General features: G+C 42.5%; 1 protein-coding gene across 1 annotated transcript; it reads right to left on the reverse strand.

The window, feature by feature from the left end:
• Positions 1-1,900: 1,900 nt before the first annotated feature.
• Positions 1,901-2,396, reverse strand: LOC127799756 (uncharacterized). The gene is made up of 2 exons (XM_052333985.1): positions 2,258-2,396; positions 1,901-2,205 (listed from the first exon to the last, which is right to left on the reverse strand). The coding sequence occupies exons 1-2, from the start codon at positions 2,394-2,396 to the stop codon at positions 1,901-1,903; spliced, it is 444 nt and encodes a 147-aa protein (XP_052189945.1).
• Positions 2,397-22,119: the final 19,723 nt, after the last annotated feature.

Below are 22,119 nucleotides of genomic sequence, written 5' to 3' on the forward strand. Positions count from 1 at the left end.
CACGGCCACCACCGGTCGCTTTCCACCGCAGCCGCTCCGACACCAGCATTCGGCCGCTTCGCTGCTGCCGAGCTTCTTCGTCGGCCATGGCTGCTGCAGCCATGGTCGATCGAATGTCCATCTCTCTCGCTCTCTCTCTCTCTCTCTCTCTCACACTCTCGCGATCACTCTCATCCTCGCTCGGTCTCGATCTCTCAGCCTCACTCTACTCTCTCATCAGCTCTCTGTTCCATTCGGCCATCAATCTCATATCAATTCATAGAGAGAACATGTGAGGAAGCTTCAAGGAACCTCCTCACACACGCATATATATAAATGTATATATATATTAAATTACACATTGGCCCCTCAATTGTTCCATAATTCCATTTAGAAATTAATAATTGCAATTGGGGGATTCTATAATTACATTTGGACCCTCCAAAGCTTAAATTAATTAAAATTAAGCCACTCCCAACTCGATTTCTTTGAAAATTAATATTCGAGTTTTACTCAGAAATACCGACTTCGTCCCTGCGCCTGCACGGGACTTTTATTCAACCCGAAAACACCTAAGGGTTACCTTACTCAGAAAACCGAACCACCCCTAGGGTCCCCTCAGCTTCCAGGAGGTCCCCTCCGACTATTCGGTATTGGCACCCACTCGGGTTTCTATAGAATTTATTCCGGAAATTATTCCTGATTGGACTGCTTCTAGCGTCATCATCCTTATCTCGAGACGCTCACCAATCCCTTACCCTCTCCCTTGGACATCCAAGTCCCGAGGCACTCCCAGCCGCCAATTCGACAATTTTATAATTAATTTCTCGATATTGACTTTTGGCCTTCCCGGACCACCCGAGGTCCTGCCAAATTAATCAAAACTTATTTATTTTCAATACCATGTAATACCGGGTATTACAATAGGCATCGGATTTTTTTGCGATTTCGGGCCAATTCATGGTCATTAGCACCAGGTTGCAACTGGGTGACTCAACTCTAGTAAGAAGAATCATGTCAGACTCAACTCTGGCGATTTCGAGCCTCCACAGGGTCGATCTACCTTAGGGAATCCGGGTTTGACTCGCGATCCAACGCGGGATTCCTGTCAGACATCCGAGTTTGCCAGGAGACCTAGGCGCCAAATCAACCAAGGAGTCGGGTATGGCCGAAAAGGCATAGCACCGAACTCAAACGAGGGATCCGGGTGACTCTGCGGGCATAGGCATCGGATTTTCTGGTGATCCCGGGCTAGTTCGCAGTCATTAACGCCAGACTGCCACTAGGCGGCTTGGCCTTTGGGAGCGGGCGGTGCTTGAGCCATTGTACTTGCATTTCATTCAATGACACACAAGCAGTCGGTCACAAAGATTTTACGTGGTTCGGCTTATAGTTTTGACTACTCCACGGGAATACAGGGGGTATATTCTTTTATTCATTTGGGGAACATTATTATAATGAAAAGTTAGAGAGAATCCTGACCCTCAGTTGGATCGGGCAGCACCTCTGGTGACAGGCTTGGTCCTGCCTCTAGCGCTTCGCCTTCTTCACTAGAGTTTATGGCCGGCAGGGTCGGGAAGTACCTTTTGAGGTGCATGGTGTTCCAAGTTTTGCCCATTGTCTCACCTCGTAGCGTCTGCAGTGTGCACGTGTTAGGTCCCAACATTTTCCGAATTCTGTAAGGTCCTTCCCAATTAGGTCTGAGTTTCCCCTCCTCTCTAAGAGCATTGGTGATGGCCGTTTTTCTGAGTACCAGATCTCCTTCTTCAAGCTTGCCAGGGTGAACCCTCTTATTGTAGTAGTTGGAGACTCTCCTCTGATAAGCTGCCAACTGTACCGCTGCCTTTTCCCTCAATTCGTCAAACAGGTCCAAGTTCTCCCGTAGATGATCTGAATTACCTTCTTCCCTGAAGGCCATGACTCAGGGTGAGCCAAGGTCCACTTCCACAGGGATAAGGGCGTCAGTTCCATATGCCAAGCTGAAAGGTGTTTCCTCGGTGGGTACACGACTAGTTGTGCGATATGCCCACAAGATGCTGGGGAGTTCATCGGCCCATCCACCTTTTGCCTTCTCTAGTCGGGTCTTTAAGCCGTGTAGTATGGTCTTGTTGCTTGCTTCGGCTTGTTCGTTTGCTTGGGGGTATGCTACAGATGCCATTCTTAGGCTGATTCCCCATCGATAACAAAAAGCTCTGAACGCATCTGAGTCGAATTCTGTTCCATGATCTGTATTGAGTATACGTGGCATGCCGAAACGACAAATAATGTGTTTCCATACCATCCCTTTCACTTTCTTTTCTATGATGGTTGCCAAAGGTTAAGCTTCTACCCACTTTGTGAAGTAATCTGTAGCTACCAGCAGGAATATTCGTTGAGCAGATGCCATCGGGAATGGCCCTAGTATGTCTAGACCCCATTGTGCGAACGGCAGAGGTTGGAATATCGGCTGGATGGGAGTCGGAGGCTTTACTGTCAGAGGAGCATGTTTCTAGCACTTGTCACAGGTTCGAACTTTCGTGGCGGTGTCTTGTAGTATCGTGGGCCAAAAGAAACTAGCTGGCAGGATTTTCCCAGCTAATGCCCTTCCTCCGAGGTGTTCACCACAGTCCCCCTCATGCACTTCTTCCAGTTCCTGTTGTGCTTCCCTTGGCCCAAGACATTTTAACAACGGTATGGAGTACCCTCTTCTGTATAATTTCTGCCCAATTATTGTGAAACGGGCTGCGCTGGTTTTTAATCTCCTTGCTTTTGCAGGGGTTACTGGCAGTTCTTGGCCAAGCAAATATTTCAATATGGGGCTTCTCCAATCTTTGATCTTCGTAATGCAATGCACCGCGATGTCTTCCTCTCCTACACTAGGCTGTTGGAGGACTTCCATGTGGATTAGGCATCCGGGGGTGTCCCAGGCAAAGGCTAATTTTGACAGTGCATCCGCGTGCTGGTTGAGGGACCTATTAATCTGAATCAGCTCGAAATGCCCAAACCTATGGGCGAGTTCTTTCACCTTCTGCAGGTAGCAGGCCAGCACGGACTCCCTTGCTTCGTAGATACCTTGAAACTGTTGTACCACCAGCTGAGAGTCGCCGTGGGCTGTCAAGTTTTTTACTTCTAGTCTTTCTGCTAATGTCATTCCAGTAAGCAAAGCTTTGTATTCTACTACGTTATTTGTACTGGGAAAGGTGAAGCGAAGCAAGTATTCCAATATTTCCTGTTCCGGAGAAATCAACACTACCCCTGCCCCACTTACTTTGGCATTTGACGCCCCATCGACGAACAACATCCATTCGTTATTGCGAGTTTCTTCTGTCGCGGGCGGGTGAGTGCATTCGACTATGAAATCTGCCAATGCTTGTCATTTTATCGCCTTTCTTGGCTCGAAGCTAATGTCATACTCACTGAGTTCAATGGCCCATTTGGTTAGTCTTCCTGAACATTCGGGTTTCTATAGAATCTGTCTCAATGGTTGATCTGTTAATACTGCCACGGCGTGGGCTTGGAAGTAAGGTCTTAACTTCCTAGCTGCCGCCACCAATGCCAAGGCAATTTTCTCCGTGTAAGGATATCGCATCTCCGCCCCTTGCAATACCTTACTCACATAATAGACCGGGCTATCAACCTGCCCGACCTGCCTGACGAGAACTGCGCTCACCGCCTGATGGCTGACTCCCAAATACAAGTATAGTTTTTCTCTGGTTTCTAGTCGGGTCAACAGGGGAATTTCTTTTAAGTACTCTTTCAATTCTTGAAAGGCTTTCTCACACTCAAGGGTCCATTGGAAGTTCTTGCCTCCTTTTAAAGCCTTGAAGAAGGGAAGGCTGCGCTCAGCATATTTAGAGAGAAATCTGTCCAAAGCAGTTAGACGACCTGTCAGGCTTTGAACCTCCTTCATTGAGGTGGGGGACTCCATGTCGATTACTGCTTGTATTTTTTTTGGGTTAGCCTCTATTCCTCTTTGAGTAATCATGTACCCCAAGAATTTTCCAGATTTCACCCCAAACGAGCATTTGTCGGGATTCAAGCGCATATTATTCTTCCTAAACACGGCAAAAACTTTCTCAAGTTGTCCGACATGTGATTCACCCTGCTTGCTTTTAACTATCATGTCGTCTACGTAAGCCTCCATTACCTCCCCCAGCAAGTCTTTGAATACCTTGTTAACCATCCTTTGATACGTGGCTCCTGCGTTCTTTAATCCGAAAGGCATCACTTGATAGCAGTACGTCCCCTTTTCTGTGATGAATGCTGTTTTCTCAGCATCAGGTGGATACATACTGATTTGGTGGTAACCTGAGAAGGCATCCAGGAAGCTTAACACAGCATATCCGGAGGTGTCATCGACTAGCCTGTCTATCCGAGGGAGCGGGTAGGAGTCCTTTGGGCAAGCCTTATTCAAATTGGTAAAATCGATGCACACCCTCCATTTCCCGTTGGCCTTGGGTACCATTGAAGGATCATTAACGAGGAAACATAGCATGCAACGGAAGCGGTTTAAAATCAAAACCGTTCCTCGTATTGATTAGAATCTAAGAGACTTACTTTTACGGCGGATTACCGGTCGGAATGGGGCGATAGGAGCAGGATGAGCGGGAGCTTCTTCGCCTGGTGGAGACGACGGCTGTCCTGCAATCCTTCGGCTCCTTCGCATCAGAACTTGGAGGCTCTCTTCGGTCTTCCGAAATATGACTCGAACTCGTGGCCTCCCTTCGGTGAAGAAGAGCAAAAATGACCTTAGATGAAAAAACAACCAAAGAGAGATATATATAGGGAGAACCCTAGGGTTAAAACCCTAGTGGGCCAAACCCTAATGGGCTAAGTCCATTTAATTAATTCTCTAATTGGGTTAGCCCAATTAATTAATTAAACTAATGAACTATTATTTTATTCTAGCCTAATTAATTATGGACCATCCTGAATAAAATAATTCTCTCTCAATGTAATTCACCCAATAAACCAAATGTATTAAAAAATACATGAGTTACATCGAGCTACCCCGAGGACCAAAAGACAAATTATTCACGGCTACTAAAATGACCAAAATATCCCTGCTACCTAGTAGCTATATTTTGTCATTCTAAGTGTTCCAACTATCACCATATGGTAACACTGACCCCATGAATAATTTTGCATATGCCATGTCTTTGACCTACTAGTGTAATGACGAAAATACCCCTCTGCGTAACACCCATCATTTAGAAAGGAATAATGTACTAACACCTCTCTAAATGATTTCTACCATCCTTAGATCACTAGTCCAATAATCCGTGACTACTCGAATGTACTTGCTTATCACTGGGAGCTACCCAGAAGCACACACTCTTAAGTCACGTTCCTAGGGCCCTGGATTATTTGATTATTCTTGGACAATCACAAGGGGGTGAATCACAGAAACTATCTTGTATTAGTCTGTCTTAGCTAATTAGAAACCATACTCCCAACTCAAAAGGATATTGATCTTTGATAGACCTCACCTACAATGAATCTAAGAATATAGCTCTAGGTTCACTAGACCACCAACTAATACTCAAGTATCAGAGTACTCGTCCACGTAGTAGCAGTGATAGACCAGCTCCATGATAATGAGTACTTTGTCATTAGCTTCTATCACAGGTCCACTCTACGCATTCCAAATGCGCTTGTACAATTAGAGTAAACGGACTGTTTACTGGCTAAGGCAAGCCATCCTCCATTAGGATCTATTGCACAATGATCTTATCATGATAGAATGCCCAGTTCTATCAAAAGATCAAGAGTAATATTTTCTTGCTTATTAAGTACCCATGATTCATGCCTAACTGTGAAGAACGACCCATCACATGAATCACTTACTTAATAGCATGGACACCTTTCCAACAATTAAATGCAAATAATATATGTGCCATAAACTGAATAAAAGAAACATCATTACCATAAATTAAACAAAACGTGTCTTTAAGGCATACATTTCCAACAACCATCACAACATTGGCTGGCCATTCAGGATATTGGACCTCCTTGATGAATCCCGCATCGAGGAGTTTGTCTACTTCTTCTTCCAAATATCTCAATCTCTCTGGGGCGAGGTGTCTTTTCTTCTGCTTGATTGGCCGAGCCCCTGAACAGACATTCAGGCAGTGAGATATGATCTCTAGGCTAATTCCAGGCATGTCGGCAGGCGTCCAAGCAAATATGCCTACGTAGGACCGTAGGCATCTAACGATCTCCTCTTTTTTCGGACCCTCTAGTTGGCTCCCCACCCGCACTTGTCTTTCGTTATCACTGGGGTTTAGAGGGATAGCTTCAAGTGTTTCCATTGGATGAGGCTTGTTAGCTTCAAGAGTTTGTTCGCTAATCATTAAAGTTTCTTCGGTCGTTGTTTTTTCTTTCCCCTTGGTGCCTCTTGTAGAGCTCACGTAACACACTCTGGCTTGTTTCTGATTACCTCTTACTTGGCCCACCCCCTGGGGCGTAGGGAATTTCATTAACAAATATCCCGGAGAAATGGCGGCTCTCATAGCGTTAATGAGGAAACGTCCCAGGATCACATTGTAGGCAGGAGAAAAGGTCTTGACTACCATGAAATTAACCTACCGAGTGATCACTTGAGGGTAGTCTCCTAGTGTAATGGGCAACTGCACTGACCCAACCACCGGCACCGCCTCTCCTGTGAAACTGTACAGGGGCGAAGTGACCGTCTTTAATTGGTCATGGGAAACATACATCTTTTCGAAACAGTTCCAGTATAACAAATTAACAGAGCTTCCGCTGTCTACTAGTATCCTTTTAATGGGATGCTTAGCAATGACAGCAGAGATAACTAAGGGATCATCGTGAGGTAGCAGCACATCCCCCTGGTCTTCAGGTGTGAAAATAATGGGGTCTTCGTCTTCTTGAATCTTAGCCACCGAGTTTACGTGCAACGCCTGTCGCGCATATGCCTTTCTGGCAAAAGAGGAATCGCCTGCTAAATTTTCTCCCCTTGAGATCATGTGTATTTTTTCCATAATGGGCTCATTGTCATTTTCTCCAGCGCTCGGTCCTGCCTCTTCCCCCTTCTGATTGTTTCTTCCTCCTTCCCTCTGTCGGGGCTGCTGGTTTTCCTTTCTGTTTGCGGCATCAAACTTAGGACGGGGGGGCCTCCTCTGATTATCCCTCCTAGACCTATCTCCCATATTCTGTTGATTTTTTGGCTTATCCAATATAAACTGGTCAAGCTTCCCTTCCCTGATAAGCTGTTCAATCTGGTTGCGTAACTCCCTGCACTGCTCTGTAGTGTGCCCCGTGGACTCATGAAATTTGCAAAAAGCCTCCATGTTCTTGCCCAGAGGCTGGCTAGAATGTGGGGGAAAGTTAATGAGTCCTGTATGGGCAATGGATGAGAGGATTGCAGCTCTTGGCTCAGTGAGGGGGGTGAAGCTCCGAAATTGCATCTTTGGGGGCTCATCTCTCCTTTGTACCTTTATAGCTCGATCTGGTCCAACGTCATTTTACCTCCCTTTTCTTTTTCCTTCCCAAGCTTCGAGGATTTCCATTTGGATAATAAATTGCTCTGCTCGGGTGAACAGTTTGGTCATTGAATCTGGCTCAGAAAATGCTAGAAATCTCCTGAGTGGGGCATACGTGGTTCCGTTAAGCAATGCCGAGGCTGCCAAACCGACTGGGAGGTCCCTTACTTCCTGCATGGCTGCTCTGAACCGCTCAGTGTATTGTTTTAGGGATACATTGGGCCTTTGTTGCAAGCTCATTAAATACATGGCGTTCTTTTTTTTTGGGACATACGCAGAGAATGCTTCTAGAAATTCTTTTTTTAGCTGTTCGAATGATTGGATATGTCCAGCTGGTAAGTCTGTGAACCATTGTTGAGCCTGTCCTGCCAAGGAGAGTGGGAAGGCTCGGCACCTGGTGACTTCGTCCCATCCATGCAACACAGCCATTGCCACAAAGTGTTGTACATGCTTCACAGGATCTTCCTTTCCTAAGTACACCAAGAGTTGCGACAACTTGAACCCTGGTTGCACCGGTTGTTTCTAGAGTTCCTCGGATAGAGGAAAACCTTTTGTAGGGATTTCTCTTGGCGTCATCACAACCTGTTTCTGCTCTAGCACTTCTTCTATGAGGCGTTTGACGTTGGACGCTCTGAGCATTTCTTTTTCTGTTTCGTTCTTGTGCGGAGACGGGACGCAAAGAGCTCTTGAGTGGGTGCTTTCTACCGTTTCTTCGTACATGGGGGTTTTCCCTGGTCTCCTGTCGTGATTTTCCCTTGGGTCTGTTGTTTCCCGGACAGGGTGATAGAGTGCATATTTTCATATTATTTAGCCCTCATATTTAGTCTTTTTGCACGTTAGTTGTGTCATTTTATTCATCTTGATTTTGTTTTATTTTATTTTATAGGAATTGGGCTTCACACCATTTTTTTCTTATTTTGAACAGATTAGGGCTTCCTGGGTCATAAGGAATTTCGATGGCAAGAAGGGAAACAAGGAGATTGGAGACAAAGAAGCAAAAATGTGCTGACAGATTTGACCTTCTATGCTTCTTTCACATTTTTTGCCAAGTTACAATCCCAAAACGTGAATTATGTCTTCAGAGATATTGTAGAGGACTTCTTGGTATTTCTGGAATGGTATGGTAGGTCCAAATCCAAGTTCTTTTGGTCTTCCAAACATCGCTTCAAAGTCGGGACCAGAAAGTTGGGTCAAATTAGGAAAGCTGCACAGATACTGAATCTTTAAAAGGCCATAACTTGGGCGTCCGATGTCCAAATCAAGTTATTTAAAAGCCCAAATTCATATACTCTTCCTGATCTACAATTTTGATGAAGGGGTAGAATCCCATAACGCACTTTATCCTATTCGAAATCGGCTGTGAAGTTGCGGTAACCTAGGGTTTCCTCCCTAAGCTCTATCTAAGCACATTAAGTGGCCGATTTTGGGGGAATTCTCATGATTTCAACCAAGAAGATGGAAGACTAATTCGTTTTTGATTTGCTACATTCTCGTACCCCTTGCCCAGTTTGAGTCTCGGTCATATTGTTGAATCCGGTTTGGAACTCGATTTTCATGTTTTAATTGATGATTCTGTTTCTTTCCTTCTCTAAGTTTATGTATGTTTCTTTTATGAAATTGTGTGAATGCATGCATGATCTTTGGATGGTTTTAATTGACATACTCAGTTGAGGCTTTGATTAGAAAGAAACAGTATATTTGTATGAGCGATTGCTCGATTGGATTTAATCTTTTACGGTTGTAGAAGAGTTTTTCAAATCAAAAGAAAATCAAACCAAAACAGATTGTTTTCATAAATGAGACGAGGATTACCGTGGTAAGGAGGTAGGGTTTGTAGCGGGTTACGTTTTACTTCATCGTTGTTTCATTCTTGAACGTTTATATTTCAGTTTTCATCACAACCCCTCTCGTTTAGTCTTGTTTTGATAGATCCATTTGAGGTTCGTTGGGAGACGACTTTGGGTTGCACCCTTATTGCAAATCCGAATCTATATTTCATCTAATCTATCGTTGTTCGACAGCACCGATCACAGGGTCATTAGGCCTAGGAGTCCCAATTCTTATCCCTTGTCTTGGGGTCCTCAGGGGGTTGTTTTGGGATCTCCAGTGTTCTCCCCCGGCCCATGTTTGTCCCATGCAGGGAATGTGGATGTCCGGCATTAATTCATGCAAGTAGTAATCCCTTGCAATCTTTTCATGCTCTCCTCGTTGTTTGTCCTTAACTCATCATTCTGGTGTTTTAGTTCTTTAAAATTCTTCTGCAATAGCTCGTAATCCGACAGTGGGACCGTGGGGGGGGGGCTATCCCAGACGATTCCAGGGGAACTGATGTCGCCGCTGGGTTCCTTCGAGGAATCGAGGACTGTCTTAGGGAGTGTTGTTCTTGATTTGTCGGTATTGGGGGCGGGACCTGCCTTCCTTGTCTGATCGCCTGTCTCCCCCACCCGACAGCGTGTATCTCCCCCTGCTCCGAGTGCTCCAAGCCCCCAAACCCGATAGCCTGATTACCTTCGAGCATTTGAATGTTTCCCGAGCGCACCTCATTGTCTAGATGATCTTCCAAAGGTGCAGGTACTGTAGGGTGTACTTGGCTGGGGTCTCCTGTCCTTGTGCGAGCGCTCCTACGGGTAGGGTTAGGCTGGTTTGCCAAACTAGTTGATCTTGTCCCTCTCGGCATCTCGGGCTAAGATTGGCTTTTTGTTGCCTTTCCCACAAATGGCGCCAAATTGTTGTTGCCAAAATACAACAATTAAAATTTTGTGATGTGGGGTCCACTCGAGCTCGGTGTCTGGTGAAGTTAGGTTGCCGTAAGAGATGTTTCTTCAAGGGAGGTTGCCGTTAGGATGCTCGCCGCAAGGATTTGCCGCTAGTTCTCGCCACTAGCTTTCACCACTAGCTTTCGCCACGAGGTCTCGCCATTAGCTTCGCCACAAGGTTCGCCATGAGGTTCGCCACAAGCTTCGCCACGAGCTTTGCCACAAGCTTCGCCACAAGGTCTTGCCGCTAGCTTCGCCACTAGCTTCGCCACAAGGTCTTGCCATTAGTTTTGCCACAAGGTCTTGCCGCTAGCTTTGCCACAAGCTTCGCCACAAGGTCTTGCCGCTAGCTTCGCCACTAGCTTCGCCACAAGGTCTTGCCACTAGTTTTGCCACAAGGTCTTGCCGCTAGCTTTGCCACTAGCTTCGCCACAAGGTCTTGCCACTAGCTTTGCCACTAGCTTCGCCACAAGGTCTTGCCACTAGGCTTCGCCACAAGGCTTCGCCGCTAGCTTCGCCACAAGGAGTCGACCCTATTAATGCTGAGAAAATAGGTTAGAAGGCTCGCGGGAATCTTCCCCGCGAAGGCCCTCCGATGCCAAAGTCAGTGCCGAATCCCGATGAATATTCACGAAAAAATAGTCAAAGTATATTCAAAGTGATCAGATTTACCGAAGTTGGAGGTCCTGTTCATTGTCTTCTAGCTGGATATTTATAGGGCGCGATTTTCAAGGGTGGCTGGTATCGACACGTGGCACTTGCCGAGTGGGTCTCTTGGCTTTTTCGGGAGACGCACACCACTGCAAGCTTGGGGGCTTGCAGCAGTGTAGGAGGTTGGGCTCGCGGCACAGTTGGATTTGTGCCGCGAGCCCCTGCTCATTTTGTAGCGAGCTCACGGTAATTTCCGCGAGCATAAGTGGTCGGGCTCGCGGCATGATACACTGTGTCGCGAGCCCGCAGGATTACGGCATTTGCCGCTAGCCGAGAAGCTGTCGCTAGCAAACGGGCGGGGAGGGGCTTGCGGCAGTGTGCCGCGATCTTGCGGCACATTGTCGCGAGCTCGCATTTTTTACGCAACTTATTTGCTCAATTTCTTGCCCCCAATTTCCTTAGTCCAACACTATTATTGTAAGCTTTAAAGGGCTCGGTTCTCTCTTCTATTTGTTGTGGAATGAAGCTAGGTTGTGTGGGTAGGTTCTCGTAGAGGTTGCTCTGGCCAAGAGTATTTTGTATATGTTCCTTTTATTTCTAGTACAAGGTCAGTTCATATGCATGCAAAATCTTGGGATATGCATTAGGGGTTCCATGTGACTTGAGTGCTTATCACACGACCATGATATTTATATATTAGTTGTTAAGCACGAGCATTTGCATTTGGCATGTGTTTTACTAGTTGAGCGAGACTTGGTGGGATGCTTGGCTTATGGGGGCTTTGTATCCTATCCAGTTTACTAAGCCACCCCTTATTTGTTGCATCTACATGAGTTTTAGAACCAGTTTTGAGATACAGTTGTACGGTGTTGGGTTTTTCGAACTAAGTTATTTAGGGACACCCTGGCATGCCTAGTTTTATCTTAGACGCTTATGCATGCCAGCGGGTGTGGTAGCTTCCACTCGAGCGAGCTTTGACTCGTAGTACAGGTATAGTCTGCCTTTAGGGCAATAGTAGGTATGTTATAAGGACTTGGGTGCTAGTGCATTTCTTATTTGGGCCCCAAGATCATGTATGTGAGCATTGTTACTTCTACAGTTGGTACCTCTATCAATTTATGAGATTGTATGGCATGTTATGCATGAGTTTCGGTTTGTTATGCACTTGAGATGCAGGTTTACTCTTAGCACCTACTCTATCAATCTTTCCTTTCTTTATGGGCTTACTAAGTCATTTGGACTCATCTTGTTTTCTCTACATTCCAGGTAAAGGCAAGGACTCAGTAGGGGGCAAGTCTAGTAGTTCCCGACTTCTTGGTTAGGCAGTGTACAGGGCCATGCAGACCTAGTAGTTGTCAGCCTGGGGGTTTCTTTTTGTGCATTTTGCCGCCTTTGGACTATATTTTTCTTCAGTTTATTTGGGTCTATATGGACTGTGTTTATTTTGTGGCCGGTGTGCTAGTGTTATATGTTATGCATGCTTGGGCTATGTAAGCCTAGAGATCAGTTGTTGTATAGCAGGTTGAGGTTTTGATATACATGCTAGGATGACCAGTTTCCTTTATCAGTTTTCTCTTGGCATTTATCAGTGGCATGCATGACGGGTTCTTCTAGATTAGGTTGTCTTTTTTTTAGTAGGGCACCCACTCTGGTTAGTTGGGGACCTTGGTGGGGGCCTCACATAGGGGCTCAAGTGGTAAGATATCAAAGCTTAGGGACTTTGAATAAGGGTCAAAATGGAAATTAGAAGAAAAAGGTGGTCAAAGTGCAAAATCTTAAAAAAATAGCCATAGCCACCGTTGGCCATCCTCCAGCCATCATTGTGAGGGTAGTTCAAAGGCTCCAAAATGGGCCCCAGAGCATGTTGAGTTGATGTGAGTAAGTATGGGTCGATAAATAGCCAGGTACAGCTTTGATTAGATAGAAGTATGGTGGGTATGGTCGTAGGTTGCAGAAAATCGAGGAAGGGGAAATCGAAGCAAATCATCATGATTTGAGGTTAGGTAAGTTCGTATCAGGCATTAAGGGCTTAGATTTGACTAAGCATGGCTCTTTTTTGCTCCAAAATCGGGTATAAATAGAGGGTTTTAGGTGGCTGAATGCATTAAGTTTAAACTTCAAATTGCTCATGTTAGAGAGTGAATCGAGGGTTTTTAATAAAAGACTTTTATTCCTTGGGTTGAAATGATCGATTTTGGAAAATTTGGAGTGATTTCATGTTGGTTTGAGTAGTTTGAAAGGTCGCCGAAAAATGCGAAGGTCGCTGGAGCTGGACTATTATTCGACCAATCGAGGGCCTTTCGGTTGGTTTTTCCAGCATCCAAGGGGTGCCCTAGGACCAATTCAAAGATAGCTTCATGGGGGTGTCATCAGATCAGCCATTAGAGGTCATCACTGGTCACCGTGATCGAAGAAGACAACCGAAGAAGGTAAGAAAAATAAAAAGAAGAAAAAAATAGAAGAAAATTCTAAAAAAATTATAGGAAAAATTGGAAAACTATTTTATGGATTTTGGTGGAGGAAAATTTTGGAGGAATTATTTATTTTGTAATTTTTTGAGGAAAAAAAGGAATTATGAAAGATAGAGGAAAAATCTGAAAAAATTTCAAAAAATTTGGAATATTATTTTATGAATTATTTTGGAAAAAAAATTGGGAAAAACCTTGAGGAGATATTATTTTGAAAAAAATAAGGTTTATAGAAAATAGGGGAAAATAGGGAAAACTTAGAAAAAATTTAGAAAATCCAAAAATATTGATTTTTTCTTATATTTATTGATGAGGAGGAAATTTGGCTATAGGATTTGGAGATTTGCATGATATTTTTGTTAGTTCCAAATGATAGCAAATATATCCCAAGAGGGAGGGTGAATTGGAATTTGTATAAACATTTTGATAAATTAAGCATCGATTTGTGGCAGAGAACTATGTTTCGAACTATAGGGGTGTATGTTTCGAAATAACCCTTTATGTTAAGTAAGTTTCGAAACCTACTATATATGTTTCGAAATATACCTTTTTGATTTGGGCTGTTTCGAAACTTTTAGGTTAGGATTTCTAAGAAATGACTTTGGTAAAGATGATTTCTTCAAAAAAGAGTTTGGCAAAGATGCTTGAGATTAAAGATAGATTTACGAATACTTATGCTTCAATGAAATTATGTTTTAGCTTTTGAAAATGATCCTTTCGAAAGTTTAGGCAATAAGTAGTAAGCAAGCAAACCAATAAATTTAGTCCACATGAGATTTATAGTAGTTCGGCACCCCGCCTAGTCCACTTCCTTCAAGTCTTCCCACTTGAAAGATTTTCAAACCCAATCACTTTCACTAGTGATCAATAACAAGGGTTTTATCATGGTTCACCCTAAAACCTTGTACACAATGAGTTTTGTGGCTCAACTTAAACCTTACAACTGTAACACCCCCTCTCCTAGAACTACCCGAGAAGAGGTGCTACTGGAGATAATAAAATAAATTGACTGATAAACTGAAATCTGATACCAAAATGAACATCTCAATCAACTGAAATAAAACTCTGAGTCAATAACTGAAAACCATAAATTACATCTAAGGGAAAATCCCTAAACTGGAATATAAAATAAATCTAAACTGACCAAGCACTAACTAATAAACTAACAACTCCCAGACATCTTTGGTCTTGAGCAGCTCCACGTACACACACTACTGGACACTGCTGCTAGGCCCCACATCTGGTACTCCCCCACTAGGACCTGAAATGGTGAAGAGTACAAGGTGAGCTACAAGCTCAGCAAGTAATAAACTGGAAAGAATAACTGAAGCTAAATCAAAGAATATCGATACTAATAAAAATACTTACTGAACTTGTACTGAGAGATATAATAATCACTGGATGGCATTTATAAGATGTAATGCACATAACTGTAACTAAATGCAGGTATACAACTTTGGCACGTAGGCCCACATAACTGTAATACATACCTGACTGATCTGAGTCCTGCAAACATAAAAACTGTAAGCACATACTTTGGGTAATATGCCCCTAGCTCCCTAGTCGACATCAGGCGAGCAACTCATAACTGAGATATAATTGAACTGATACTAGTGGGATCCCCACGGACAAGCCGCCTGACGCGCATAATGCAATGCTCATATAAATGCTGGCACACGATATGTAGTGCTCCACATAAAGTCATGCTCAATGCTCATACAAATATGTATGCACATAATCTCACAAAATAATGCTGATTATGTCATAATTAACTGCTAAACATGGTATATGATTTTTATCAACTATATTGAGATTCAAATATTTTGAAATTTCTGAGTATAGGCATGGCATATTGGATTTTATCATATCTTGGCATAAAAATTCAATATTTGAATAATTGAATATTTATATTAAATTTAAGACTTGAATCAAGAATTTATTGGAAGCCATTCGGATGCCATTTAATACTATTTGGATGATTGAGGAAGCAAAAGGAAGCAATTTGAATGAAAAAGCAGCCCATTCGAATGAAAAAAAAAACGGATTTCAGCAAGCTCATTCAAATGGCAGAAAACTCATTCGAATGACAGAGACTCATTCGAATGACAGAAGGCTCATTCGAATGATAGATGATATATAACAAGGCTATTCGGATCTGATCAGGGACTCATTCGAATGACTCACAAATTCATTTGAATGAATTTTGAAAATTTCCAACTTTTGAACTGGCAAAAAGCGACTCATTCAAATGCAACAGTAACTTTATTCGAATCAATTTATGGATCATTCGAATGACAAGAAGGCTCATTCGAATGCTAGACTATACAAAGCAACAGCTTACTCACATCTTCAAGGACTCATTCGAATGACAAGGAAGCTCATTCGAATGACAAACCAAAAACACATACGAACGATATGATAACACATGACTCATTCGAATGGCCAAAAAAAACTCATTCGAATGACTGGAATATTATAAGGGAAAAGCTTACGATAACACTGAAACTTATTCGGATGCTTTGGAACTCATTCGAATGACACAAGACTCATTCGAATGACTGGAATCTTATTAGACATAACTCACGAACAGAGATGATATCTTGATTTACAAACTTAACATTACTACACCATTCCGAAAGAAAACTTGAGAAAACAAATCCCAACTGATTCCAAACAAACTTGAGAATGATTCAACAACAATATTGATGAGAATCACTGAAAGAAATTATGCATGCTTCGTGTGAACTCACTGTACACATGTAAATATATATATATAATATGCACTGAACTGATATAACTCATTGTAACGCACATATATATATACATGCACTAGAACTGATTCAATTCTGGAAATCTGATATCAAACTCAATCAAGACCTGTAAGAAAGGATTACAGGGGAAGGATACTTGCCTTAGACTCTCTGATCGAACCCTAACGATCGCCAAAAGAGACTCCTATGCAAGACTTTGAATTTGCTACTGCTTCTTGGCTCCTCTGTTCTTCACGATTTTTCTCTCTTTCAGTGGCGTGAAGAAACTAAGGCTAATGAGGCTATACATATATACATATGTCTATAGGAAACCTAATGCCCTTCTCCTTCTCCTACTATATCCAGGAGACTCTAATCCCAATCGTCTCACGGGTGGAATCACTAATCTCTTAATAACTCTTATTAACTAAATTAAATAAATAACAACTTCTTAAATGACCTTCAAGTCCTTGCATTTAATTTCAAAAATAAATAAATAATTAAATGCTATTTAAAAGTTATTTTCTCAATTAAAATCTCTAGATTGCCATATTAACAATTAATTGGCAAAAATCCTCCAACAATACTAATTAAGAAATTCAATAATTTCTAAATAAAATCTAAACCCTCTAATGGGTCGTTACAACAACAATCAACAAGATAAATAAAATTTATCTTTACAAACCAACGAATTTAAAGTAATGAAATGCCTTACCAATGGCTGCACAAATCTCTTAGCTTGAGGTGAGGAGAGTTGAACGATATGATACTTCTTGTTTTTTACTTATCTCTCCTTTACACACCACGATGCATGCTGTAACGACCCGTTAGAGGGCATAGTATTTATTCAGAATTAGTTAAATAATTATTGAAGTAATTAATTAAGAGAACTTGCCATTTAATTTTCAATGTGGCAATTTAGAATATTTTTAATTGAGAGATCAGCATTTAATTCTTTATTTAGTGTTGAAATTAAATGCAAGGACTTGAGGGTCATTTAAGAAGTTGTTATTTATTTAATTAATTAATAAGAGTTATTATGAGATTAGGAGTCCAGGTGCGAGAAGGCTTGGGCTTAGAAGTCTCCAAGTTATAATGGGAATGTGAGATGGACTTAGAGCCGTTTATATATATATATTTGACCGTAGCCATATGTTCTTCACGCCGCAAGAACAGAGAGCAAGAGCCAACAGTGGGTTCAAGTCTTTGCTTAGGAAGATTTTCGTTGCAATCGTTGATCCGATCAGAGTTAGCATAAGGCAAGTATCCTATTTGTAATTCCTTCCATTACAGATTCATAATAGTTTGTCCTCAGTTTATTCCAGCGTTCCATTGAGTTCTCAGATTTATATCAGTTGTAGTATATATATATATGTATACGTAGAACAGTGAGTGCATGAGGAAGTTATGTGGGATTCTTTCTAGTGAATCTTTTAAATATGATCTTCAAATCATATTAGCAGTGATCTCAGAATACCAAGACTCATTAATTTGGGTTCCCAGTTTAATCAGATGGTATGTTCAAGAATATGTATATAGATTCATGCGATATATCCATGTCCAGTGAGATATGATAAGCCATGCACAATTCTTTTCAGCATTTTCTTTCATAAGCGATTGATTTAATACATCTTGATATTATTTTATATCAATTGGGATTGTTCTCCCAAGATTTCTTTTGGAATGGTGTAGTGATGCTAAGTTTTGATTCAAGATATGGTCTCTGTTATCGTAAGCTTCATCTTGTATAAGTTTCCAGTCATTCGAATGAGCCTCTTTGTCATTCGAATGAGTTCAGTGGTATCCGAATGAGTTTTCAGTGCTATCATAATTTTTTCCCTTATAATGTATCAGTCATTCGAATGAGTCCCTTGTCATTCGAATGAGTCATGTGTTATCGTATCATTCGTATGTATTTTTGAAGTTTTGAGACTATCATTCGAATGAGTTTTCTTGTCATTCGAATGAGCCCTTGAAGATTTGAATAAGTTGTTGCTTTGTATAGTCTAGCATTCGAATGAGTCCCTCTGTCATTCGAATAACCCGTGAGTACCCCATAAATTCATTCGAATGAGGGTACTGTTGAATTCGAATGAGTCGCTTTTTGCCAGTTCAAAAGTTGGAAGTTGTCAAAATTCATTCGAGTGAATTTGTGAGTCATTCGAATGAGTCCTTGATCAGATTCGAATAGCCTTTGTTATATATCATCTATCATTCGAATGAGCCTCTGTCATTCGAATGAGTTTCTCCCATTCGAATGAGCTTGCTGTAGTCCATTTTTTTCATTCGAATGGGCTGCTATTTCATCCAAATTGCTTCCTTATGCTTGCTCAATCATCCAAATAGTATCATATGGCATCCGAATGGCTTCCAATAAATTCTTAATGCAAGTCTTAAATTTAATATAAATATTCAATAATTCAAATATTGAATTTTTATGCCAAGATATGATAAAAATCCAATATGCCATGCCTAATATCAAAATAATTGTGCCTCAATATGGTTCGTAAAAATCATATACCATGTTTAGTAGTTAATTATAACATGATCAGCATTATTTTGTGAGATTATGTGCGTAAACATTGGTATGAGCATTGAGTATGACTTTCTATGGAGCACTACATATTATGTGCTAGCATGTATGTGAGCATTGCATTATGCGCGCTAGGCGGTTAGTCCGCGGGGATCCCACCAGTTTTCAATTACAGTTTGTGTGTTGCTCGCCTGATGTCGACCAGGGAGCTAGGGGCATATTGCCCACAGTATGTGCTTACAGTTTTTATGTATGCAGGATTCAGATCAGCCAGGTATGTATTACAGTTATGTGGGTCTACGTGACAAAGTTGCATACCTGCATTTAGTTTACAGATTATGTGCATTACATCTTGTAAATGCAATCCAGTAATTATTATATCTGTCAGTACAAGTTCAGTAAGTATTTTATCAGCATCGATATTCTTCGATTCAGCTTCAGTTATTCTTTCTAGTTTATTACTTGCTGAGCTTTGTAGCTCACCTTGTACTCTTCACCATTCTAGGTCCTAGTGGGGTAGTACCAGATGTGGGGCCTAGCAGCAATGTCCAATAGTGTGTGTACATGGAGCCGCTCAAGACCAAAGATGTCTGGGAGTTTATTAGTTGGTGTTTTATTAGTTTAGGTTTATTTTATATTTCAGTTTAGGGATTTTCCCTTGGATGTAGTTTATGGTTTTTAGTTGATGTTGACTCTAAGTTTTATTTCAGTTGATTGAGATATTCAATATTGGTATCAGATTTCAGATTATCAGTCAGTTTATTTTATTTTCCCATAACACCTTTTCTCGGGCAGTTCTAGGAGATGGGGTGTTACAGTGTTGGTATCAGAGTAGTGTTTTGAGGAGTCTCCAATACACACATAGGATATTGGGTAGAGTTAGGACTTGTGTCCATCGGTTAGATAAGTCAGCCCAATTTACAGTATTCTAACCCTAAGTGGTGATGTAGGAAGATGAGTAATCAAAGAGGACGACCACGTACTCGCAGTCAGGCTACTTCTACGCCAGACGAGGTTCCAGTTCCCACACCAGGCTCACTAGGGGAGTCTGGTAGTGACTTGCGATAGGGTATGGCCGAGATGCGAGGCATGTTGGCAGCTTTGATGAGGGTAGTAGATACCCTAGTGACGAATCAGGCGAGGCAACCGCAGGTACCCCAAGAAGCAGGAGGCAGTGGAGGCGAACCGCTAGTCACCCCAACAACTCCAGCTGTAGCGGTAGACACTGGGAGTCAATTATTGAAGGACTTCATGGCGTTCCGACCACCAGCATTTCATGGAGGTACAGATACGGCAACAGCGGAGAACTGGATGCTATCGATAGAGAAGCATCTCCGATCTATTGGTTGTGCAGACGACTGACGAGTATGACTTAGCACATTCATGTTCAAAGGTGACGCTGAGAGATGGTGGGAGACTGCCTGCCAGAGGTTTGGTGAACGAGAGCCCACACTGGTCGAGTTTCAACAAGTGTTCAACGATGCTTATTGCCCAGCATGGGTCAAGGAGCATAAAGTCTATGAGTTCGTTGAGTTGGTGCAAGGTACTAAAACGGTGGCTCAGTACGAGGCAGAGTTTATAGCATTATCACGATATGCCCCGGAGTTGGTGTCCACTGAAGCAAAGAAGGCCGCCAAATTCCAGAGAGGATTGCGTGCTGATACTTGACATGCGTTTGGAGGAGCTCTGAGCGTGGATTATGCCATGGTAGTTCAGCGAGCGTATGCTCTTGAGCGGGATCACAATGAGTGGAGAGTGACACAAGCAGCTAAGAAGGGAGCCAATACAACACAGGGCTCATCCAACAACAAGAAGAGGAAGTGGACAACTGGACAAGGAAATAAAACAGAGAATAATCCATAATGTGGTTAGTGTGGAAGGAAGCACAGAGGACCGTGCCTAGCTGGGAAGAACGTTTGTTTCATGTGTGGAAAAGAGGGGCATAGAAAGAAAGATTACCCAAGGAATCAAGCAACACTCCCGCACCAGAGGTCACTTGTTTCAGGTGCGGACAAAAAGGACACACAGCCAATCGATGTACTTCCGCCCCAGAATAGAGGCCAGCAGGCGAATCAGAGGCCACCAGCAGCTAGAGGGCCAGGAGCGGCTCCTATACCAGCACTACCAGTAGCTCAGCATCCACCGCCCGCAGATAGACAGGTGCAGGTTAGAGTTTATGCCCTTACCACAGCTGAGGCAGAGCAAGGCGACGGGACTATCCAAGGTATTCTATCCCTATATGGTTATGATGTGCGTGCATTATTTGATACTGGTTCCACACATTCTTTTATTGCACTGCACACAGTATGTTATGTTCCCCATTCCCGGATTTCTTTGCCATATCACTTGATTGTGTCTACACCGGGAGATAAGATTATGGTCACTCAAGAAATGTTTGAGAATTGTGAGATCGAGGTCCATGATAAGAAGCTATTGGGAGATTTGGTAATTCTCGATGTTAAGGATTTTGATTTGATCCTTGGCATGGATTGGCTATCATGACATTATGCAAGAGTCAACTGTCAGCGGAAGATTATTGATTTCGAACTACCCCAACAGCCGGTTCTTATTTATAGAGGAGTCAAGCCTATGTCTACGATTCCTATGATCTGGGTGATGAAAGTTGAGAAGCTGATGCGTGATGGATGCGAGGCTTATCTAGTCCTTGTAACCACTCACGAAGTAAGCAAGAAGAAGTTATCCGAGGTACCAGTAGTACGAGATTTCCAAGAAGTTTTCCCAGATGAGCTACCAGGATTACCTCCTCGAAGAGGATCGGAGTTTACTATCGAGTTATTACCTGGTACACAGCCTATCTCTAAGACTCCATATCGGATAGCACCTAATGAGCTAAAGGAATTGAAGGCCCAGCTAGAAGAATTAATAGAAAAGGGTTTTATCCGACCCAGTTCATCCCCGTGGGGCGCGCCAGTATTATTCATGAGGAAGAAAGATGGATCTTTGAGATTATGTATTGATTATCGCCAATTAAACTAGGTGACAATGAAGAATAAGTATCCCTTACCTCGAGTGGATGACTTGTTAGATTAGTTGAGGGGAGCTAAGGTGTTCTCAAAGATAGATTTGAGATCAGGGTACCATCAAGTGCGAGTTAGAGATGATGATATTCAAAAGACTGCTTTCAAGACTCGCTATGGACACTACGAGTTCGTGGTGATGCCATTTGGGCTGACGAATGCCCCAGTCGTTTTCATGGATTTGATGAATCGAGTTCTATGTGAGTATCTAGATCGATTCATTATTGTCTTCATTGACGACATTCTAGTCTACTCACCTAATGTGGAGGAGCACACGGAGCACCTTACCCTAGTATTGTGGAGGCTTAAAGAGGAGCAACTATACGCCAAGTTCAGCAAGTGTGAGTTCTGGCTTACTCAGATTGGGTTTCTAGGCCATGTCGTTTCTAGAGACAGTATTTCAGTGGATCCAGACAAGACTAAAGCAGTGATGGATTGGCCGAGGCTGACGACAGTGACAAAG

This window comes from Diospyros lotus, chromosome 4 (assembly GCF_014633365.1).
Source record: "Diospyros lotus cultivar Yz01 chromosome 4, ASM1463336v1, whole genome shotgun sequence".
NCBI classification, from domain to species: domain Eukaryota; kingdom Viridiplantae; phylum Streptophyta; class Magnoliopsida; order Ericales; family Ebenaceae; genus Diospyros; species Diospyros lotus.

What these genes read in the sequence shown, in the direction of transcription:
- LOC127799756 (XM_052333985.1), bottom strand. Translation starts at nt 2,396, where the DNA reads ATGGGGTCTAGACATACTAGGGCCATTCCCGATGGCATCTGCTCAACG. An exon ending in AAAAGAAAGTGAAAGGGATG is followed by an intron (nt 2,206 to 2,257) that starts GTATGGAAACAC and finishes TACTCAATACAG; the next exon opens with ATCATGGAACAGAATTCGAC.